This window comes from Typopeltis vanoorti, chromosome 5 (assembly GCF_054136105.1).
Source record: "Typopeltis vanoorti isolate ZY-2024b chromosome 5, IOZ_Tvanoo_1.0, whole genome shotgun sequence".
Classification (NCBI taxonomy): Eukaryota; Metazoa; Arthropoda; class Arachnida; order Uropygi; family Thelyphonidae; genus Typopeltis; species Typopeltis vanoorti.
In genome coordinates this window covers 72,249,143-72,275,096 of record NC_143553.1, presented here as the reverse complement: position 1 = coordinate 72,275,096, position 25,954 = coordinate 72,249,143, and the positions used below count along the sequence as shown (strand labels likewise).

Here is a 25,954-nt window from a genome sequence, read left to right as displayed (position 1 = left end):
CCTAGTTCTCCCACCACCAGACCTGTTCTGAAACATTGAATTAATCTTGTAAAAACCTGTCAGTAATTTGTACATCTCAATCATATCATCCTTTTTCTGCATGTCAACCAGTTTCTGTAACCCACAAATCTTCAGCCTGTTCTCAAAAGGTTCATTCCATAGACCTGCTGCCATCTTGGTCACTAGCTTCTAAATCCTCTCCGCCTCTTCCTCATCACCAAGAAACCTAGGTGAATAGATCTGCATGCAGTAGTCAGAATGGGGTCTTATTAAGACTCAATAAAGAGGAGTAATAACCTGCTTGTCTCTGCTCATCAAAATATTATTCAGTAACCAAGTAATCTGATGAGCTGCTTCAGCCACTTTTGCTATGTTCCCTCTAAACTTCAACTCAATATCCACCAATACTCTCAAATCTCAGCTTTGTCAATTTTATGGAGTACAGTTTCATCAATGTGGTATATAGCTAGCTGGTTATCTTTTCACCACAAAATGCATAACCCTACACTTTGCCACATTAAACTGACATCCATTCTCCTCTGTCTAGACTGACCAGACTATCCAAATCATCCTGCAAAATTTCAACATACAAGATTAAACAATGTGGTCAATTCCCTACTGCACTGAGAATTCCCTACCACCTTCACGTAAAATGCAAGATGGTATGCTGTGTAATCCTATAGCTGTATTCATAATAACTCCCTCATAGCTGTATTGATATTAAGGTTCTATAATATGCTATGCACCTCCATTTCATTTACCTTAGTTCTCATATAAGCTATTGTTACTGCAATATCTCCACCTGGATAATATACTTTTGCAAAGTGTTCATTTAGTAATTTTACTATTTCGACTGATTCAGTTACTTATCTACCATTGACCTTGATTAAAATCATTCTGCTATTAACATTCAAGATCCTATTACTTGCAGGATATCAAAAAAACTGTATACCTCCCTACCATTAGCATTAATTAAAAACATTTTGCCATAAATATTCTTGCTTTTACTTGTAGTATATAGAAAAAACTGTTTGGGATTATCTTTGACCTGTACTGCTAATTTCTTTTCATGCTCTGCTTTTGCCTTTTTTACTACACTGGTTACACCCTTCTGGCCTGTGCTTTGTACTGCTCATGTGCCTGCTGGTCACCTTTCTCCTTGAATTCCTCAACAATTTTTACTTTTTTTATGCAGCTCCAGCCTAATGATGATATTCATCCATTTAACTCCCACTTGATTTACTCTCCTGAATCCTGAATTTTGGTATGTAGTCTGCCATCACTTCTCTCAAACTCTCCTTTGCCACTTCCCATGTACTGTCAACATCCATCCCTTGTAGTTGCACATGCCATGGCACTGATCCAAGCAATATCCAAAGCAAAGCTTGTCATATTTACCAGCTCTGTAATTCCACATATACCCTCCCCTCCCATTAACTGAAAATTCTACACATTTAGCCACCTCCCAGGTCCAGACCATATGATCACTCTTGCCAGTTGGTGACCACGTGATCATACTGTTACAGACAAATTTTCAGATGTAGTTACTTGATTGAGCACTCTCATACTCCTAGTATATTCCAACACATGCTGTCTAAATGGAATTGCATTAATTCCATTTTCTTCCTCACATGTGTCCTCTCCTCCTTCCAGTCTATGTTCCCATTGTTGAAATCTCCCATAATAATTACCCTGTCTCTCTGTCTCTCCCAGAAATTTGGGAGAGTTTCATCTTATATAAACATCAAAAATAGTTTTAATATCATTTATTAATATATATATTAATATCTAGCTCGTGGCAACCATTTTTAATTGGTAAACTGATTGTCATATGTACCTTGTATTCCTGTTCTTTGATTTGCTTATTTCTACACAATGATGATGTACTGTTATTTTCAGTTCAAAATGTTTGTATTTTCATTCAAGTTAATTACTGTGGTTATCATGTAAGTTGTTGTTATGGAAAATACAAGGTAGAAATTTAAGGGGCAATGCCTTTGTTGGGATGGCTAGCAGTTTGTCCTGTTAGAAAGATCTGAGTTCAAATTCTGTCTAGAATTCAAGGATTCTTATCACGGTTTTAAAAATAAAGGTGAATTAGCTGAGGTGCCATTCTTTATCCCTTCCTGAAAAAATGAAATATCTATGGAGCCATGTAAGTAAGCAACCATGTAATATATTGATGTTTTAGACTTAGGCTTAGGTTGGTCATCCATAATTCTAAACAAATCAAAATGGTTAAAATAAAATTTATAAATGAGATAAGCAATCCCCTCCCCCCCTACACCAGAGAGTGTTCAGGACTATATTAAAAACCAGTTTTTAAATTTGACAGTTAACCATGGATCCAATGAGAAAGAGCTCAGAGAAAGATATGAGACAACAGAAATGAGTTTTCAAGACCACTGACTGGATATGAAAGAACTGGATTACAAAATGGGAGTGAGGAATGTTAGAGATGATATGAAGTTAAATATAAGAAGTAATTACAAACTAAATATGGAAATGAAAATAATATAGAGGAATTACCTCATAAGAAAATTATTTTCATGTTTTCCCAGAATTACAAATGGAATACAAAGCATGAATTCATGCACAGAAGTTGAGGAAGACTAAGAAAAAGTATGCAGAAGATTCAAGAGTTTTGAGGACAGGAAGGAAACAAACCTACTGTTGTAAATGCAAGAAGATAATTATTTTGAATTGTTGAAGTTAAATTTAAAAGTAGAATTTTTAAGATGCATGTGACATGAAACATGCATTGGTTGTCAGTTGAAATATTAGTATTATCATTGTGTTCAATTCTAACAGACTTGATATGTTGAGAAAAAATATAATTACTTTGTGTTCCACTCTGTTTGGCTTTGTGGTTAGCATATCTGCTTTTCCAACTAACATGCTGCAGATTTGAATCGAATGTGAGTTTGGATGTTTGTGATTGTCATTAGGTGGGAGATGAATTTCATCAATTAGTGCGAGACCATTGTCCTGCTTATTGAAGGACTGAGGTGACTTGAAAAAAGTTCTATGTTTAGTGTCTAGAGCAGCATTTCCCAAACTTTTCCTACAATGGAACACCTCACAAATCCGGAAATTTTCATGGAACACCTTGGTTATTTTGTAATGTATTAATTAATAATTAATTGTTAATTGAGCTGATTTTTATTATTAATTATTAACACAGTCCAACACAATTTTTGCTGACTTTTATATGAGACTTGTTTTTTACTAATTTGGGTGCGCTGATTTCAAATATCAAACCCATTTTTCTCTATCACGTCAGGTTTTTCCTTTATGGCATTTTCTTTTTGCTAATTTGTAAGTTTTTGAGAGTTTTAAGGAGGCAGTACTATTTAGAGGATCAAAAAAATCGATTTTTTAATATTATTTTCTGAAAGTATGTACTTTTAAAAATCTGTTCTTAACTTTTTATCAAGAAATTCAAAAAATTCCTGAAGATATAGCCTATTATTCAAAGCGGTGCGCAGATCAGAATCAGAGCGCTCACTGCTCTCTCTTGTTAGTAAACGAATAAATGCGTAAAAACCTGCAACAGCACATACTGGCACTTTGAATGCGAGAGAGGCCGATAATTAGATATATAACTACTTAACAATATTCATTAAAAATTACAAGAATAATTATAAAAAAATAACAATTTTACTTACACATGAGTTTCAGGGAATAAATTTTTGTTTGTAGCAATTTCTGCTGTGTGTTCTGTTTTGGCAATCCCTTTGAATACTCCAACAGTAGCCGGCCATCATGTGAGAATCCCATCTTCCTTGGTACCGCTCTTCCATAGTTTTTAAGTCTTGATGAAATCTTTTGCCTTGTTCATCGCTTACAGCACCTGAATTCTCGGGAAATCTATCAAGATGGCTCTATAGGAAATGAAGCTTTATGCTCATGTTGCAACCTAGGCTCTGGAAATTTTCAAGCATTGTTTCCACTAGATCTTTGTAATTGCACGCTTTTTTGTTTCCAAGAAAATTATTTGCAACCATCGTAAATGAAGTCCAGGCCTCTTTCTCAATTTCGTTCATGGAGTTGATGAAATTTGGGTCTCTCATTAAAGTTCTAATTTGCAGTTCATCAAATACACCGGCTTTAATTTTTTCATAACTAAGTCGTGGAAATTTTTCACATATGTATTGGAAACAGTCACCTTGTAAATCTAAAGCTTTAACATGCTGCTTCATAAGACCTAGTTTAATGTGTAGAGGTGGAAAAATGATTTTTTCTCTGTCTATTAAAGCTTGATTTTAACATTCTGTTCTCCATCATTTAAGGATATTCTAAGAGGTCAATGTTTCTGACTCCAGTGATGGTTTCTAGCTCGACTATCCCAGAAGCATAGAAAACACGGAAACTTTGTATATCCTCTTTGAAAGCCAAGTAGAAAGTTCACCATTTTAAGATCCACACAGATGATCCAGTTATGGTCTGTATATTTTAATAACTTCAGAACCTTTTTAATGTCCTCATATGTTTCCTTTAAGTGGACTGAATAGCCAATAGGAATTGAGCCATATACAGGGTGTTCGGGATAAATTTGACAGTTTCGTAAGGAAAAAGAAAATCTTCTTTGTATCTATTAAATTTAATGAATTGACAAAAAAACATTACAGGCAGAGTTAATTACAATACTATCAACAAGATTTACTCAAAATAACCACCATTAGCATCGATCACAGCTTCAATTCTGCTTCGGAACCTCGAACAAGCTGATGCTACAGTCTCCCTGGGAAGGGCCGCAAAAACTGTTTTAATTTTATCCATTAACTGGGCTTTTGTATTACTGGAAGTGCGATTGGTGTCTTTTTCAACTGCGCCCCATACAAAATAATCCATGGGGTTAAGGTCTGGGGAGTTTGGAGGCCAAACATTTGGACTGGTGAAGTCGTAGAAATTTTCAGACAACCATTTTTGACTTTTCCCAGAGGTGTGGCAAGGGGCCGAATCCTGCTGCCATACATACGGCCTACCATTGGCTACCCTTGTTATCCAGGGCTTGACTACAGTTAGCAACTCCACGAACAAAGCCCGAATTCCAATGCCAGGGTTCTTCAACACCTGTTCCTGCAGATTTGCGAGGAATTCTGCTGTACGAACGCAATCAGATCGTCTGCTAGGGATCTTTCTTCTTGCTACATCCTCGTAGTCACCATTGCAAGTCTCTAGTTCATGCCTGATTGTTTTTACTGTATTCAGGGAGCATTGGGCAGCAGTCGTAATATCCTTATTTTGATGGCGGGCACGAATCATCATGATACAAGTTATTCTCTTCCATGATTCAGGTGGGTTCCAGCTATCCATCCTTTCTGACATCTTGTATATGAATGAAGAAGGGTCCAAACTTTTAAATGAAGAGAAGTGGGTGTTAATACATGTAACTTACGGAAAAATATAATTAATTATAAATATGTCAAATTTATCCCGAACACCCTGTACATTCCCATTGTGTAGTAAGACACAGTTGAGACTTCTGCTTGAATTGTCGATAAATAAACGCCACTCATTTGGATGATATTGTACAACACTCATTTCAGTTAGTAAACCTGACACATTGTTACAGTAAACAAACTCACACTCATGTTTAAAATATTGTACAAGATTACTTTCCCAAGTTATCTTCGTATCTTGCTCCAGTAAGATTTTTTCATTTAATCTTGAAGCTAACAATTCCGATGATTCCTTTGATAGGCCCAAATCTCTTACTAAGTCATTCAATTTTGCTTGAATAAAACGTTGCGGTCCAGAACTAGAAATTAAATTTTCATTGTCTAAATCAACATCCGGGTCTTGCTCCTCAAGAACATCTGGCATATCCCAATCATGCTCTTTCTCAAGTAAAGGAAGTCCTTTATAAATTGGCACGGCTATTTCATTGGAATGAGCAACTGGCCGAATTGCTGAGTCGAGATTTGGATACACAATTTTTTTCTTATTCTTCTTATTATAACCAGAAGTCTGAACTAACCAAAAATAGCAATCATCTACGTGATTTTTCGGTTCATGCCAAATCATTGGAATGCCAAAAGCTAATTTCTGGCATTTTCCCTTGCTCCACTGTCGTAAATTTTTTACACATGACTTACACACTTTATTTGGAGCCCATGAATTGTTCTGATCTGCAAGTTTTACATCAAAGTATGCAAAGTACACTTTCTTAACGAAATCAGTGATATTTGTCCTTTGACTGGGAATAGTAAAGCTGCCACAAATGTAGCAGAAGGAATCTACACTATTGACACATTTTCGAGTAGTAGACACGATGTAGTTTCTTCACTGCCGACTAACATGCAATTAACAAGACAAAAAAAAACAGAGGCTTTATTGAAAAGTTATAACTTTTCAATAAAGCTTTTTTATAAGCGCTCATCGTACTTTCACGATCGATTAACGATTGACTGATTTCGATCGTTCTTTGTCTGCTATGACGCATATAGCATTCATTTGTTTTAGGCAGTTGTCATCACCTACTTTTCATCACCTAAATGTATTAGGTCGGTTATTAGCCTCTCTCACATTCAAAGCACCAGTACGTGCCATTGCAGGTTCTTATGCATTTATTCATTTACTAACAAGTGAGAGTGATGAGCGCTCCGATTCTGATCTACGCACCGCTTTGAATAATAGGCTATATCTTTAGGAATTTTTCAAATGTCTTGATAAAAAGTTAGGAACAGATTTTTAAAAGTACATTCTTTTAGAAAATAATATTAAAAAATCGATTTTTTTGATCCTCTAAATAGTACTGCCTCCTTAAAACTATCAAAAACTTAGAAATTAGCAAAAAGAAAATGCAACAGAGGAAAAACCTGACGTGATAGAGAAAAATGGGTTTGATATTTGAAATCAGCGCACCCAAATTAGTAAAAAACAAGTGTCAGATCATAATCAGCAGAAAAAAATTTTTTTTTTGTTGGCCAGTGTAATCGAGCCAATTTTTTATTATTAATTAATAATTGAGCCGATTTTTTATTAATAATTAATAATTGACATTTATTATTAATTATTAATTAATCATCAATTAAGCATAAACATCATTAAATTAATTTGTGCTGATTTTCATCGACATATCCCATTTTGATCACCAAAAATTTATAATATTATTATAAGTACTTATGAGTGAATGCAGACTTTTTCTCCTATGTGCTGGTAGTTTTCCACTCCTTTTGTACATCCTGGAGATCGCTTTGTAGGCTGGTGGTGGATGACTCACTATCTTTTGCATCACAAACACCTTTAATAAGAGATTTCTTACTATCAAAATTAAATAAAGTCCCTTGTCTCTTATTCATATTAAAATTTAAATCTGCAGGCCTATTGCTTTTAAAAAATCATGGCACTACGGTTTCAAATACGAAACCGATACGAACTTGCAAAGAAAGTATTCAGTATTACTAGATTTGAGAACCGGATACAGTCTACCTTGATCTTCAGTTTTAGTGAAAAAATTTTCTTTATACTTCCTTGCTGATTTGGTCACTGACATTTGTAACACAGATGTTATTTCTTTCAGTTTTGAGAACAGAGGATACACCTCCCATTGTTGTAATCGGCTTGCAGGCAATTTTTATGATCAGTCATAAACAGAGGTATTCTCTTTTCCGATTGTTGAAAGATTTTGATGTGTGAAAATTAATGATAATTCATGAATATTTCCATGTTTAAAAATATGCCACTTGGTCACTGACATTTGCTACACAGATATCATTTCCTTCAGTTTTGAGAACAGAGGATACGCTGACCATTGTTATAATCTGCTTGCAGGCAATTTTTATGACTGGTCATAAACAGCGGTATTCCCTTTCCCAAATGTTGAAAGATTTCGGTGTGTGAAAATTAACGATAATTCATGAATACTTCCACTTTTAAAAATACACAGCTTGGTCACTAACATTTACTACACAGATGTTATTAGGCGTTCTGGGTCTGAGCTTTTCGACATATTCATGAATATTATTTTCCTCAGAATATTTCCACTATAAAATATTTATTCATGAAGAATGCTTATAAAACTAAAATGACATATTCCAAGAGAACTTCTTGTAGAACACTTATTCATCTTCCTCAGAACACCAGTGTTCCGTGGAACACAGTTTGGGAAAGCCTGGTCTAGAGCAAGGTTTCTAGATGATGTAATAAATAAATCAAAATATAAAAAATATATAAAAATTGAGGGAAAAAAAATCTTTAGCCTCCCACACTATTAATGCACTGCAGATTTGCAACCCTCATGAGTTGGAGTCAATAAAAAAGACAATAAAAAAGACAAAGACAACATTTCCAGCAAAAAGACAAGTTCTCTGTTTCTCACATTAGCAATGCAGTATATTATTAAAATCAATGTTTTGTAATTATCATATTTTATCTAATGTAGGTCTTTATTGTTATATTTATGACATCTGTGGTTGTAAAATTATAAATAAATAAATGTGATTAAAATAAATAAATTTATTTATTTATTTTAATTACATGTATTCCAGTGTAATCACATGTATGTAGTATTCCATCTAGATTAAAATAAATAAATTTATTTTATTTATTTATAAAATAAATTTTATATAAAATTTATAAAATAAATTTATATATGAAATAAATTCATTTATTTATTTTAATCACATCCCTAAAGTAAATAAATTAAATTCAAAGAATATAATGTAATCATATATATTCAATTTATTTTTAAGGAGTGGAAGTATGCATGGACAAACTATGCAGCTTATGAAAATTGCTGTTAAAACTTTATTAACCACACTAGGAGAGAATGACTATGTGAATGTGGCCTGGGTATGTAAATTCTTTGCCATTTTTATTTATTTTTTCTTAATTGACATGATTTTTTAATTAAAATTCTTTCACTGTAATTTTGGTCTCTACCTTCTGTTTACAGTGGCAGTTGAGGTTGGTTAGCATAATCAAATTTAAAAATTGCTTCTTTTCAAATACTGCTATTATACTAGAAGAAATAACTGTAGTACTCCATCTCTTGCTTGTAGAACATCTTATGTTCTAGAAGCAGAAGAGGGATTGAGGTTGACCTGTTCAGTGTAATATAATGTGCTTACAACAGTCATTATGTGGAAAGGGAATCTGCAATCTTACCACTTCTAGCAGAAGGCTTCACTCCCAAAACTTTATGAGGTATGGGAATGACCATATGGCATCAAGTGAAATCAAATGTGAATAACTAAATGCATTGAATAACTAGTAGGAATCAAGAAATGGACATTAAAAAAAAGTTGTGAATACATGATGATACTTTAATGTGCAGACTGTGTGGAAGAAATAACTGCGGATTTTTGAATGTGTGGAGTGATTTTGAGAGAGGAATGAATATTTATATAAGAGAATCAGCTTATACTTGAATGCATTAAGTATCATTAGTCTCAAGAAATTATTTATTGGTATGAGGCTTAATCTGGAGAGGGAGTAAAACAAGATAATGATGGGAAGAATAATGAGAATTAATGCATAAGCATAACTAAGATGTTATTATTGTTATTATCAACAGACCTCCATGGAGTCAAGAGACTCATTGCAGGAGATCCCATTTTCACTATACCTTGGCTTAAATGCTTCACTGTCTCTGCACTCACCACACTCTTAGGCAATGCATTCCAATCACCACCACTCTCCATGAAATAAATCTACTTCTCATTTCCTAGCTCACATCCACCCTCCTTATACAGCTTTGAGGGATTGCCTCTTGTTCTCCCTGACTCCAGACATTCTATGAAAGATCCCATCCATGTTAATCTGGTAATTAACCCTTACCAACTTATACATCTTGATCATGTCTCCCCTATTGCTTCTATCCACTAGTTTCTGTAGTTTGCATTCTCTCAATCTGTCCTCATATTCCACATCCCAGAGATCAGAAGCCAACTTAGGTCAATTGTGTCTGAACCCTCTCCAACATCTCATCATCCTTTTGAAAATCACATGACCAAATCTGTGCATGGTAATCCCTATGTGGCCTGATCAACATCTTTTACAATGGAATCAAAACATCTTTACTTCTACAAGTCAGTGTACTCTACATCATCCCCATAATCTGCTGTGTTGTCCTCACAATTTTAGCAAAATATCCACAAAATTTCAAGTCCCTGTCCACCATCACGGCAATAATCTTTCATCTCCTCCACCTCCTATAAAATATCCCTACCAATCCTATACTCTAGATCTTTGCTTTTCAGATTTTGAAACTTTACACTTTGCTACATTAAACTGACATTCCCACATACTCACCTGTGCAGACAGTCTATTTAGGTCCTCTTGCAAAGCTACATCTCTACTTCTGATAACTCTCTCCAACTTTTCACCATCTGCAAACAACTGTGTATCACTATTTATGTCCTTTCCAATGTCATTTGCATACAAATTAAACAACAGTGGCCCCAAACAGACCCCCTTCCCCAGGACACACTACTAGTGACTTTCCTCTTCTGCAATATCACAGCCCCCCCATATACAGTCTGCTCATATCTGGCAAATTGCCAAGTATACAATTATCATGAAAGCATAACTGTGTGCTCATCCTGTTTAGACTTTTGTTTAAGGACATCTGCATAAGATACATACAGAGATCTACAAGTTGGCCATCTGGGTCATGCAGACTACAGACATGAGTATACAAAAAAAGACTGGAGAGATAACTTATTATATCTTTACACAGATGCCAGAAGTATATTGAACAAAGGCACAGGGTTTGTTGCTTTTGTGAATATGTTGGCTCAAATTGTAGGCATTGGCTAGTAAGACCTCTTAGAGGCAGATATATTTACTGGTAATATATCGGATACTGATGATATTTGATGATTTGAGTTCATTTGGGATAGAAAGCTATGATTCTAACAGATAAGCATAGGTGTTGCTGGTTATTCATGACTTATTTTTAATGGTATTAACAACACCAAATGAACTATTTTATAAAAAGATATTTTATTAACTTGCTTATATTTTGCTGAATTTCAAATGAGCCTCATCAGAACACAACACAGCAAGCATACGCAACAGTAAGCAAATGAAACCATACAGTTGTACCGGACAAAAGATCTAAAGTCCTATTTTGGTGCTCTCTAATGTTGTAAAATAAAAAAATAAAAAAATTACGCCTATGTGGGGAGTTGTTCTTAAGATAACAGTCTTCCAAATTAATGCAACTATATTTGTTCTGGTTAGGAGAATTCTTCGTAGCCATGGCTAACTCAAAAAATAATCTTTCAGATATGTAATGACTTCTAACTAGCACATTTGTTTTTTTTCCATCTAATCCTGTGTGAAGGGAGGTGTCGCAATGTAGTCTGTCAGTTCTGACCTGCCATAATAATGGTAGTGAATGTATTTTTTATGTTCTTCCAGTCAGATGTTAACAGATCTTGTTTGCACATAGTAGGCCAAGTCACACTTACAAGGGACTTCATACACTCCAGGGTGTGCTAGATGGTGAAATTTATCCTTACTCTAACAGATAAGCTTAGCTGTCGATGGTTATTCGTGACTTATTTTTAATGGTATTAACAACACCAAATGCACTATTATATAAATAAAACAACCTTTTATAAAATAGTGCATTTGGTGTTGTGCATTATCATTACCTCTCCCTCCTCTAATACAGAGGAACACGACATTACTATTTCTATTCCTATTATCCAAGGTACATCAGAAAATATAACCAAAATACTAATGAAACATGGGCTTCACATCACATTCAAACCCTATGTTAAATTAGCAACTCTGATCCACTCATCTAAGGATAAGCTTCATGACCTATTTTTCTTTTCTTTTAGTGTTACATGGTCATTAGCATTCATTTTAGAAATTATGGACTTTAGAACTGTGTTATAAATAACTCTTTTAATATCCTGCCATTTCGATCTTCATATTAAGATCATCATCTGGAGCATATACAAATATACAGGACAAGCTAAGTTACATTACAAACCGTAAGCTACAGAAACAATGAATTGATATACTCCCGCCAGACATATTCTCACCCAATGGTGTACTCTGGGGACTTCAACAGTCATCATACTTCTTGGAAATACAATCGGAATGATCAAAATGGGGAAATATTAGCAGAATGGGCAGATCAACACCGTCTTCACTTGGTTTTTGATGCCAAGGAAAAAGGCACCTTTAAATCAAGAGCCTGGAATAAGGAATATAACCCAGATTTGACATTCGTCTCCACTGATAGTGAAAATCAGCCTCTACAGACTTTCAGACATATTCTTGAGGTTTTTCCAAATAGCCAGCACCGTCCCATCTTTATGGAATTAGGAGCCCAAATTCCAGTGATAACATCATTTCTTAGACCAAGATGGAATTTCCAAAAAAGCTGACTGGGAAAACTTCACTGCAGTTCTAGTCGCACACCTTTAAAATAATTCGTTACCTTTAAAATAATAAGTTGTGGGAATTCTTAGAGGAATTCCCCCAACTTACAAAAACTATACACGGTTCACTGGAGTATATTGGTGGCAAAAATACACATTCCTCGAGGCTACCAAAAATAATACGTGCCTGGATGAAAAGAGGAAGGTTCCATGGTTAAAATATATGCCTTCCATATGTTTGGAATTTTTAGACCATCATTATTGTTCAGATTGGAGTGGTTGGTAATAATCTTACAGGCTTCCTTAAATTTGCCTTCATACCATGTTTTGGTGTGATCTGGACAACTAGTGCTTTTCCAGTCAATTCAGTGTAAGGTGTTAAGGGCATGATTCGAAAAGCCAGTTTCACCATAATTATTATATTTGATGTGTCATTTATGTTCTGTTTTCTAATAGGAATTGTGTGTCCTGTTTCTCCTATATATGGTATGTTACAAGTGCAATAAATATGGCATACTCCAGGGCGGGCCAGTGGATGGATTGTGTCTTTGGATGAGTTGAGTAAGCTTTTTAATTTTGCAGGAAGTTTAAAGGTGGCTTTGGGGTTGTATTTTTGTAGTATTCTGTTTATTTTATCTGATGTTCCTTTAATGTAAGGAATGGTTATAGTTTTATTGTAGTCTGGTTTGTCTTTGTTTTTTATTGAGGTCTTGTAGAGAATTTTGTTAATAGTGTTTTGGCTGGATCCATTTTTTTGAAAAGTATTGCTGATAACTTTAAATTCAGTGCCTGTTCACTGGAGCAGATCTTCAGTGCTCTTTTTTAGAGAATTTATGTTGGGTGGTGGTGGTAGGAGTTTATGTGTATATGTGTCGGTTTTCGGTAAACAGTGAAGGAATGATTGCCCGAAGGAAGACGTGTGACAAGTGTATCTAGAAGCGGGAGTGTGTTCCGTTTTTCAGTCTCAATTGTGAACTGTATGCATTTGTGTTGTTTGTTTAGGTGGTCTGGCAGCCATGGGACCAGATCGTGAAAATATCGTCAACATATCTAAGCCAGATTTTGGATTTTAAAGGAGAGGAACCTAAAGCAAGTTGCTCAAAATGTTCCATATAAAAGTTAACAAAGGGGGCGGGGGATAATGGCGAGTCCATCCACGGCTGTGCCTTCTTTTTGTAGGTAGGAAGTGTTTTGCCATACAAAATAACCCGAACGCAATACATGTGCAAAGAGCGCCGTGATATCTGGAGGGAATTTGTTCTGTAAAAGAAGGATTATGTCATTGCTTGGGACATTTGTAAAGAGGGCAGAGACATCAAAACTGACTAATAAATCATCTTTTTCTAATGTAATGTCTTGGATGATGTTTATGAAGGGTTGTGTGTTTTTGATATAGGAGGGGAAATGACCTACCAACTCCTTGAGTGTTGCCACTAATTTTTTGGCTAAGTGAAAATTTGGGCCATCGATCCCATCAACTATAGGCTGGAGTGGTGTGTTTTCTTTATGAATTTTCGGTAGCCCGTAAATTCTTGGGGAACGAGCGTAATGTGGGAACTAAAACCATTAATATTAAGATCATCATCTGGAGCATATACAAATATACAGGACAAGCTAAGTTACATTACATACAGTAAGCTAGAGAACTTGGGGAACGAGTGTAGTGCAGAAATAGTTTTTTGACCGTGTCTTCGGGCCATGTGGTATTTGACTTAAGTAGTTTCTCTGTTTTCTTCTTTATTCTGTTGGTTGGGTTGTCAATTATATATATAACTTATATATAATTGTCAATAAGTCAATTACCACATGGCCCAAAGATACGTCAAAAAACTATTTCTGCACTACACTCATTCCCCAAGTTCTCTAGCTTACTGTATGTAATGTAACTTAGCTTGTCCTATATATTTGTATATGCTCCAGATGATGATCTTAATATTAAGATCGAAACACATCGGGATATTAAAAGAGTTATTTATAACTTGGTTGTAAAGTCCATAATTTCTAAAATGAATGCTGATCACTGTGTAACACTAAAAGAAAAGAAAAATAAGTCATGAAGTTTATCCTTAGATGAGTGGATCAGAGTTGCTAATTTAACATAGGGTTTGAATGTGATGTGAAGCCCATGTTTCATTAGTATTTTGGTTATATTTTCTGATGTACCTTGGATAATAGGAATAGAAATAGTAATGTCGTGTTCCTGTATATTAGAGGAGGGAGAGGTAATGAGGCTATGTAGTATTTTATGTATTTTGTAGGAATTGTAGCCATTGACCAAGAAAGTATGGTGCAGATATTTGAGTTCTGTGGTCAGAGCTGTATTGTTAGAACATATAGCTCTGGCTCTGTTGTGTAAGTGTTTTTAAAATACCATACTGTTGGTCTGGATGATGATGATGTGATTGTAGTGTGTGTGTGTGTGTGTGTGTGTGTGTGTGTGTGTGTGTGTGTGTGTGTGTGTGTTGGCTTTCTGAAATTGGAAAAGATAGTAATCTATCTGAAAGGCTGATGACTAATGTGTCAAGAGATGGTAAACAGTTATTAGATTATTTTTCTACTGTGAAGTGGATTTTGGGGTATTGTCTGTTTAGGTAGGTGAGAAACACATCCAAAGTGTCTTGTCCATTGGGCCAAATGGCAAAACACATCATCAACATAACATAACCACACTAGTCCCTTGTAAGTAGCTTGTAAGTAAACTTTTACATGGAACACATTCAATGTGTTCCATGTAAAAGTTTGCTAAAGGGAGGGGGAACTCATAGCAGTACCATTAATATGTTTGTAGATTTTTCCTCCCCATGTAAAGTAACCTGCATGCATTGCAAAAATGAATAATTCACAAGATATCAGGTGGAAATTTAGACTTGGTCAAATCAAGAGTGTCTATTAAGTGGTATATTGGTAAATAAAGAAGACATCAAAACTAACCATTATGTCTGAATTTTTAAGGATATGATTTTTAACTAGTGATTTGAAATGGACTGAATTTTTTACAAAAGTAGAGGAGTTGCCAGTAAGGGGGACAAGAGACTTGGCTAACTGTTGGGTAAGTTTATACATGGGACTATCTTTACTATCGACTATAGGACATAGGAGGGGGTTATTAGATTTTCGGATTTTTGGTAATTCATAAATGATTTTAATTTTTTTGATGATTTCTTTTGGCCAGGAAGTCACTTTTTTCCAATAATTTGCAGACTTTTTTACTTTGAGATATAGTGGGATCTCAATCTATAATTTGATATATAGAACCATCACGTAGGTCTTGCATTTTTTTTTATTATAATCTCATGATCCATGATAACTGTTTCATTTCCCTTATCAGCTTTTGTAATAACAATATTTTTATTCTTATTCAATGTTTTTAATGCAGTGCAGCTATTTCATTATGTGGGATATCTTTTTGGTGGTTTAGACTTGTTCTACCCCCGTTCTGTCTTTATCATGATTTCTAATTCTGGAATTTGTTTGGGTGTAATGGCAAAGTTATGTCCCAGACTGAGAGCCTTTTTGGCTTCTTCACTGAGCACTTGCGATGATACATTTATGACCACGCAGTCTTTTCGAAGTTGCAGTTGGAACGTATCTTGCTTCTGTTGTAGGATTTCATATTTCTTTAGGTGCCTGCTTTTAACTTTCGTGAATTATTTTTTTTGCTGCAACTTCATAGATGTGATATAGGGAATTCCACATTTCAGGATTTAAAACATTAATTTCCTCATGTAGAGTAAAGATAGGGTTGTTTGTTCTATGAAAGCTATAATTGCAATATTAGTAAATATTTCCTGTGCAGAAGTGAGTTTGAAAATCTGTGATGTAAGGTAAAAACTAACAAGATTAGATACATGGTGGGAGTCTTATTACAGACCTAGTTGGTCATTTATTGCTGATGAGGAAATGCATGACCTGATGGACTCATCATAAAGTCCTTCATAAAACTTCATTAAAAAAGAATTTAGATTACAGTAAAACCATAGCCATTCTATACATTAAAGGGTTATCAGAAAAAATCAACAGAATCCTACACCATCATAATCTCAATGCCACCTTTAAACCACCTACAAAATTAAAAAACATATTCAACTCCTATATAGAACCAGAGCAAGTGTCCTCCCAAGCCATGTCCTGTCCTCAGTGAACACAAATAATGAAGCCGCCAACATGAAATAGACTGGAATATAACATCAAACATTCATATATGCCACAATGAAGTAGAATACTGCATAGTTGAATCCAATGAAATTATCCTAGACTCTTCTCACATAAATAGTAACCTTAGTTATAGTTTGGCAGACTCGCATTGCTCTGCTATCAGATACTGGCGTACTCGTGAAATCACACGCTCACATATGCCTAACAATAGAACTTTAGCCCGGACTGTAGCTTCAGTTGAAACTTAATTCCAGTTCATAGTCTGTTATTGTAGTGGTACAATGTTTCTTTATGGTGTTTTTATGTTTGTTTTTAATGTTCTCACGCCTGAAGAGGTCGGCATTCTAACGAAACATGTTGTGTGTTAAATTAAATTAATTTGTTTTTTCTAATTCTCGGAATTCAGTCAATAAATAACATGAACATGTCTACATACCGAGTCAACATAGTTGATAATCATATATATATATGTATATGTAAAAATTTTTTAATGACTAGAACCGAGGTTTAAATAAAAAACTTTAATTACACTACTAGTTTCGTCTAAAACTAGACTTCATCAGGTGTGAGATAAACATATAAATACCAGTAACCCATCTAAAGGAATTGGTTTTTTAAAACACAGAGTAACGTATCTAACACTAAAGAGAATAAAGGCTAGAGTTTAAATAGAAGAATGAACTCTAACTGTATCATTATGCACTTGCCCGCGTATAAGGTCTTGAGAGTGCCAATATTGAATGGTGGAGTTGTGAGAGTCTGGTAGGCTGTAGCTTAGGTTATTATTTATATGAATGGAATTTATCTCTTTAGACTATAAAATTCTTCTTTCCAACTTTTCACAACATCGGTGTGTGTTAACAGTTTCATCCCAGAGTATCTAATGTGGAAAACCTGCATCATTTGAGTTCACTGAAAATAACACATGACTGGACAAGGCACTGGCTCGAGTTCTGTTGTAGGTAATGTCTCTCTGGTGTTCCTTTAAATCAAGTTCGATAGATTTCTCCGTTTGTCCGAAGTATGGCTTATCACAGTCACAAAGAATCTTATAAACACCAGGATATTTAAGATTATTGCATTTAGTTTTAGGACGACTTAAGATGGAACAAAGTTTAGGTAAGGTTGTTGTGAAGAACATCTTGATATTATATTTCTTCAGAATTTTAGCTAATTTTGGAGATAAAGAACTGTTTATATATATATATATATATAGTAATTTGTAGTATTAACTCGGTACTTGGATATGTTCATATTTATATATACTGACTATAACTGAGACTAGAATAACAATTAAATTTATTCAAAATGCAACGTTTCATCGGATTGTCTGACTTCTTCAGACATGGGAACATAGAAAGCAATTAAACACTATAAGAAACATCGATCGTATCACTATAAAACGACTATTATAAAATTCAGTTGGCTTTGAATTGTAGCTACAGTCCGTGTTGAAGGTCTGTTGTTAAGTAGCTGCGTGCATGAAATCAGACACACACACACAGCTACTTAACAATAGAACTTCAACACAGACTGTAGCTGCAATTCAAAGCTAACTGAATTTTATAATAGTCGTTTTATAGTGATACAATGTTTCTATGTTCCCACGCCTGAAGAAGTCGGACACTCCGATGAAACATGTTGCATTTTGAATAAATTTAATTGTTATTTTAGTTTCGGTTATAGTTGGTATATATAAATATTAATATATATATATATATATATATATATAATTGAAGAAATTTAATGACTAGAAGTCAAGAGAAACCAAAATAGAAGAAAACTATTTATTATACATTGCATTACATATACATATAATTTACAACAAATACAAATTTTACTTAATGAGAAAGAAATGAAAGCATGTTTTCAGGTGTGAAGATAAAGGATGTTAGTATGCAGAAGAATATAGCAAACGAGTTGATTATGTTGGCTGGCACAAATGATTTGAAAGGTGAGAAATATGATTTGAGAAAAGAAATGAAAGAGTTGTTAGTGGAAGTGAAAATGAAGGACAAGAAAGTAAAGATTGTGAATTTGCTGCCTTGGTATGATAGGACAGAACTGAGAAGAAGAGCCATGATTGCCAATGAGAAGATTGTACTGGAGGAATCTATCTATCCCAAAGTTTTAACAGGCCTTTAAGGCCCACAACCTTCCAAGTTTGCTTGGATTTCGTAACCGAAATACGAGGATAGAATGGTCACTCCTATGCTTCACAGTATTCTTGGCTGTATCCCTGTGTGTTCACGGGGCCAGTTTGCCTGCTTGCGGGATGAAAAACACCAGATAAACTAGCGGAAAAAACCCTACTGCCCGCGCCCAAGACCGGCTAACTTGGCTATGGCTGAGGAAGATCCTTCAGCTCCTCACGTCTCCGACGGGAATCGAACCTAGGACACTCCTTCCCCAGGCATATGGTTGCGAAGCGCAAAGCCACTAGGCTAACCGTGCGGACGTACTGGAGGAATGGTGTGTAGTTTATTGATGTATGGAGTGAGTGTAATGGACGAAAGGACTTGTATATGACTGACAGACTGCATTTGAATGGTTTTGGAGTTAGATGTTTGGAGAAAGTGTTGTTTAGTGAGAGTGTTGAATCTTAAATGGAAAATTTTTTTAAAAATTTGGTTTATTCAGGATTCAACAAGAATTGGAAAACAATTAAGAGATACTTGAGCTTTAGTATAGAAACTGATTGTGAAAGGGGTATATAGAATGAATAATTTATATAATGATACAAAGCATGAATCAAAAATGGCAATTATTCTGTGTGAAGAATTATGTTTTAGTTAATTGTAATGGCCATAATATGTTCTATGTGAAACGTATGTAATCTAAAGTTCAAGGTGCTTGGGCAAGCATTACACTTTCGACAGTGTAAATTATCGGAAAGCTGCTCACGCTCGAATTCACAGAAGGCACTGACCTACGGAAACGCAGTGACCCAGATGGGCTAGAGGGAAAAGAAGGTGAGTGTCTGGTGAAGATTCGTAAGAAAAAAGAGGGCACTACTATAGGTGCGAAATAAAAAGGGGAAGCCCCCCCCCCATTGCAGAAGTCTTTTTGATCGTGGCACTTTTGCCCTTGCTCGAGTCGTGACCGTTTGGTTTTTGATCTGCTCTTCTCGGATGAGCAGTTCTATCTTGCCTCGTGATGGATCCAGGATAGCCCGTAGATGTTCTATATCAGCAGCCATAGTTCCTGTATTCATGACCGCGATGTGGAATAGAATCACCGGAAACAGAACCAGACCAACATGGACAGATCATCAGTCGTGCTGAAAGGGGCAGATGAGACGTACACCATGTATGACGACGTGTGTAAAGGTAATTCTACGATGTTCCAAACTAAGTTTTCAAGGAAGGAGAACCCAGTACTGTATGCAGAAAGTGGACCATCTTGGTAAAGTAATGTTTTATTCTCCCTTATGTTAGAAGAGAAGCATGCTGTAAATTAAGTGTGAATTGCAGTTAAGTATTAAGTGTGAACGAACATTCTAGTGAGGAACTTTAGGTGATTAGTGTTAACTGCAAAGGTCTAGCTCTATCTTTGTCTCAGATTGTGAATTATGTAGAGTGTGATAATTATGATTTGTAGCTTTTAATATAGCTTGATAGGATAAATTGAGAAGATTATTGTTTTCATATATGTATTGTGTACAGTCAAGTGGAATCTTAATAGGAGCCTATGTTAAATTTCCAGTTAAGTTCTAAATATCAATGATAGCTCCTCACCTGAGTATGACTTTAATCTAATAGTGAGAATGAATGTAACTATGTACAATTTAATAAATGTTCTTTATGTTTTAATCTGAAATTAGCCTGTGCCTGAATTGAACTCATCGCTCATAAATTCGGAACCTAATGCGAAGAATAATTGAATATTTATATGCCATGATTGCAAACATCACTGAGTATAATTAGTTAGATAATTAGGTGCTGAAGGATAAGTGTAGGGATAATCACCTCTGTATAATTTCTGAGAGAAGTTCCCTGGTTAAGGATTCCTCCTAACCTAAGGATACTGGCTGTGCAGCAGAACAAATAAATTTGCCAGGGAAATTTATTTGTTCTGCTGACTGGGAAACAACTCCAGACAGTAATTACAAGGGACTTGTCTCCAACAAGGAAATAGGCCCTTTGTCCGAGAGTTCAATACACATGGTTACTCTAAGTAGTCGGCCAAGTAGATAGATAGCCTTCGTAGTTTAGCACCATAGCTTGTGTTAAGATAGGATTATCAGGGTAATCAGTTTAAGGCAGAAATAAAGTAAATCGATTAACACAAGGACGTGATATTGAATATAGATATAGAAATAAAGAATTGAAGGTAGATATTGAAAGTAAAGAAAGTGAATAAAATAATAAATACACATAAATATAACAAGGGTGTGGTAGCGCAAAACCAGGAAAACTAGAGATTTTAGGGAGGATGAAATATAACATGTCCCTGGCCACCCATGTGATAAATGAGCATGAGTACAGTAATGATTATGCAATGCTGAACAGGATTTCATAGTTCTCCAATTTAAATGGGTTGGTAATGACATTACACAAGGGTAACTATGGGTACAAAGGGATGTCGAAATGCATGTTCACAAATGCAAGAAGTATCAGGAGTAATGGCAAGGAGTTTTTGGCATTGGTAAGCTCAGCTTGACCAAAAATTATAGGCAGAGACCTGGTTAACTGAAAATGATATAGTTACAGGAATAGAATATAAAGGGTATTGTATTTTCAAGGAGGATAGAAGGATAGTTATAGGGATAGAATGTAAAGGATATTGTATTTTCAAGGAGGATAGAAGGAACAGGACAGGAAGTGGGGTATTGTCGATAATAACTGCAAAATTGCAGCCAACAAAATTAGAATTTTTGATAGGATAAATTGAGGATATTAGTTCTGTGGGAGATGGTTCATTTGAGGCTGTCTGGTGTGAGGTGGAGGGAAATAGGACAAAATACGTTGTTGGGTGCTGCTTTAGACCAGTGGGTCCACAGGAAGATGCCAGGCATTAGCAGATTAGCACAATGAGTATAGTCTGAACAATTATTATGGGAGTTTTTAACTATAGGGACATTAACTGGAGGGAGGAAAGGGGGCATGGCATAATGGAAGTGGGATTTATAGGATTGCTATGGGATGATTATCTGAAATAACATGCTATATGGAGGTTTCAGAGTGTTGGATCTGATAAAAGCATCAGAAGATGTATCTATTACCAAGGTAAACACTCTGCCTCCAACTGGTGGAGAGTGACTATACAGTCTTGTTCTGGGAAGTTGCCAAATGTGTGGAGTTCTCTGTTAAGAAGGGATTTATGTTCAGTTATAAGGCTGGTGATTATGAGAGACATCAGGAGTCTTGGAACAGTACCATGGCTTGAGAAGCTATGAGGAAAGAATGTCAGTAGTGCATGGTAAGTGGGCAGAGATTTCTTGAGGGTAGCAGTATATGCAAGGTCAGGAGGGTAAACCAAGTTGGAATTAAGTGGATGAGTAGGGATATAAAGCAAGAGGTGCAAAAAAAGAAAACATTGGAGAGAAAATATAAAGAAAAAAGTGATCAACATACTCACGAGCAGTACAAAGTGCAAGCAAAAAGGGTGACTAGTATGGTAAGGAAGGCCAAATCTAGACTATGAGAGAGAATTAGCCAAACAAGCTAAAGTAAACCCAAAAGACTTTTTTCATTATGTAGCAAGTAAGAGAAAAAATGACTATGGTGAAATGACTAAACAATGCTCATGGTAGGAAGGTGACTGAACCAAAAGAAATAGTTGAGTTGCTGAGTAATCATTTTGCAAAGGTGTTACAGATGTTACAGATGTTACAGAGATGCATATCAACATTGAGGTAGATAAACAGGAAGTGTTCAGCATATTAAAAAATATGAATGTGAACACAGCAGTGGGACTGGATGGCATATCACCCCGTGTCCTATGTGAATGTGCAAGAGAATTGATATTGCCTCTGACGAAGTTGTTCAATCAGGTGTCATCTCTGCAAGGTTACAAGAAGGTAAGAGTCAGCTTTATGCAATAATACTATTGCATAAAGCTGACTCTTACCTTCTTGTAACCTTGCAGAGATGAGACCTGATTGAACAACTTCGTCAGAGGCAAAAACTACAAACCAATTAATATATCAGAAGTGGTTGTTAAAGTATTGGAAAAGTTGGTGAAAGGTAAAATACAACAGTGGGTGGATAGGGATGCAATACTCTATAGCGGGCAGCGTGGCTTTGTAAAGGGTAGATCCTGTCTTAGTAACTTTTTTACATTTTATAATAAAGTTACAGCAGAATTGGATAAAGATAATAACTACATCATGATACTGCTTGATTTTTCCAAGGCATTGAAAAAAACAGAATACCACATGGAAGACTATTACCAAAACTGGAGAGAATGGGAATGGATATGAGACTAGTAACATGAATAAGGGGATGGCTGATGGACAGAGACCAGAGAGTAGTATATGGTGGAGTGGAGTCTAGGAAAATGATGGTGACTAATAGAGTACCTCAGGATTCTGTACTAGGGCTGCTACTCTTTAATTTGTTATATCAATGACATAGGGAAAGATTTAAGAGGAGATATTCAGTTGTTTTTTGATGATGCAAAACTACAAGCAGATAGAGGGAATCGCCATGGGTCCCCCTCTCATCCCTCTTGCCAATTTTTATATGGAAAAATTTGAAAAATGAGCCATAGACTCAGCCCCTCTCAAACCTTCTATCTGGCTGAGATATATAGATGATGTGTTCTCTATTTGACCTCATGACCCAGACACATTAGACTCCTTCCTTCCTCAGTCACCTCAACAGCCTACATGCAAGAATCCAGTTTACGATGGAAAAGGAAAATAACAGTTGTTTACACGCTTTCCTAACGGTACACTTTCCTTCACTGTATATAGAAAACCTATGCACACAGGCAGATACATTCACAAACTCTCCCATCACTACCCTGCTCAACAATATGGCATTATTAAAACTCTAACCAAGAGAGCCCACAATCTTTGTTCTTCCAGTGGAACCACCCTTACAACTGAGCTTGACCATATACACAACACTTTCTCTCCAATGGCTACAGCAATCACAGTATTAAAAAAATAATCAGTTCCTCTCCCATTGCCAGGTCTTCTCTTCAGAAAGAGTTTGGAAATGCCATCATCATACCCTACATCCATGGCACATCAGAAAAAATAGCCAAGATTTTAAAAAAGTACAACCTACACACAGCATTTAAGCCCCACATCAAACTTGCTACCCTTATCCGTTCTATAAAAGATCAGCCCATCCTCTCTCAATGCCTGGAGTTTATAAAGTACCCTGTTCCTGTAAGCTGGCATACTTTGGACAGACAGGCAGATCAGCAACCATCCACCTGAAGGAACACAAGTCATATATCTGCAACCACGACTATGGTCAGTCAGGCCTGGCTGACCATGTCTTGGATACAACCCACAGGATCGTTTGGGAAAAAACCACCATGCTCCACCACAACAAATTCAAAAAAGAGAGACTATTTTTAGAATCAGCAGCAGCTCTCAGAAATCAACGAAATATTAATAAATATGGTTGCATTAAGCTTCCTAAGATTTGGGAAACACTTATCATCAGATATCCCACCTTACATTCCAGGCCACCTACAACTGCCCTTAGAGGGTGCTCCACCCAGATAGGACTTTAGAGTCACCCACGTGGTTGGGCTTAGTATTGTGTGGTATTTGTGTATATGTTACATTAGTTTTTTGTAATCCCTGAAGATGTCTCAGTGACTGAGATGAAATATAGTAGTATTAAATTCTGTTTTAATCCTTTCTGAGTGCTGTATACAATCCATTAAGCCTGCAACATGATGTCCTCACAGCACTTAAGCCTCTACACACAGATCCTTTAGGATGATTTAAATAAATTGGCTTTGTGGGCAAATGATATCGATTGTCAATGTACTGTTGCAAAATATAAAGTTATGCACTTCGGTTTGAAAAGATTGCATATGGTGTATCATATTGATGGTATTGGTTTGTAGGAAATTGATGATTCTAGGGACTTGTGGATAATGGTGGAAAAAGAGTTAAAGTTCAGAGGACGTATTGCAAAAGTTGGTAAAATAGCTCAACGAATTACTTGGATGTTGAGAAACATGCTAACAAGCAAAGATAAGAAGTTATTATCCTTCTGTATAAGGCTATGATTTGGCCACATCTTGACTATTGCACACAGATTTGGTCATCTGAGTTTCTTGGGGACCAGGAGGATTCAGAGATGAGTGACCAAGATGGTGACAGTAGTTTCTTGGATGATAGTGATACACCCCCATCTCACAAGAATCATTCAACAGCGGTTCAATGAGCATGACAGTGATCTTTTATATCATATTCCCTGGCCACCTCAAAGCTCAGATCTGAACCCCATTGAGAATGTGTGGAACATTTTAGAAAAACAGATTCAGAATCAAAGTCTTCCTCCATGAAATCTGAGCCAGTTAAAGGACCGTCTTGTGAATGCCTGGTATGTTGTAGACGTGGATGCATTCCAACACCTTGTGGAATCTATACCAAACTACATATGTATTATAATTCAGGCTAAAGGAGGTCCAACACAGTATTAAATAAAAGTTTCTAATTTAGTTACCAGTATGTGTAGCTTAGGTTAGTATTAAGATGGACAAGACTGGGGACGATTTCTATTGATTCCTTAATTCTTCTCTCATGCATCTGATAGCATCAAAAAATGTGTTAGCCAAATACTGTATTAGCCATATATATATTTTAAAGAATAAATATTTAATGACTTTAAACTGAGATAAAATATTAAGTTTTAATGAGAATGATACAACTAGTTTCAGCCTTTTACAGCCTTCTTCAGGTATCCATTCTCATTAAAACTTAATATTTTATCTCTGTTTAAAGTCATTAAATATTTATTCTTTAAAATGTTCCATTACAACCGAGTAGAAGCTCAGGAACACACGCGCGCGCGCACACACACACACACACACACACACACACACACACACACACACATATTATCTCACTACCCCATAGATGCCAAATGGTGGAATAGGTTAAGTGAAAAGAATTTGTTGGTGTTCATTTTTTGAAGACCTGGAGGTTATAGTCTTTGGGAAACATTTCTTTGGAAAGGCTGTTCCAGAGAATAGTATAGATGGAATTTAAGACTGTTGAGAATAGCAGGTTCCATGAGTTAGTTATGGAAGTTATGTTGCTTTTTTCTCATGGTATTATAGGTTTAGCAGAAGTGGAAGCAGGGAAGGAAGGAAGGAATGATTGAAGCTAGTTCTGATGAATATAATCACGAGAGTATCCGAAGAAAGACACAGTGGGGAAACCACTCATCTTTGATATAATGATGCAGATAATCTTTGAAAAAGGGATCATTAATTAGCCAAATTATACTCTCTTGGACTTCAGATTAATA

The 25,954-nt window shown here is 35.7% G+C and overlaps 1 protein-coding gene across 1 annotated transcript in view; it reads left to right on the top strand.

Moving 5' to 3' along the window:
* LOC150106522 (voltage-dependent calcium channel subunit alpha-2/delta-1-like) overlaps positions 1-25,954 on the top strand; it is a 174,987-nt gene that overhangs the window by 14,564 nt on the left and 134,469 nt on the right. Inside the window, exon 2 of the mRNA XM_090393425.1 lies at positions 8,700-8,799. Within this exon, the coding sequence (XP_090249551.1) occupies positions 8,700-8,799 (100 nt within the window). The remainder of the gene's footprint in view (positions 1-8,699; positions 8,800-25,954) is intronic.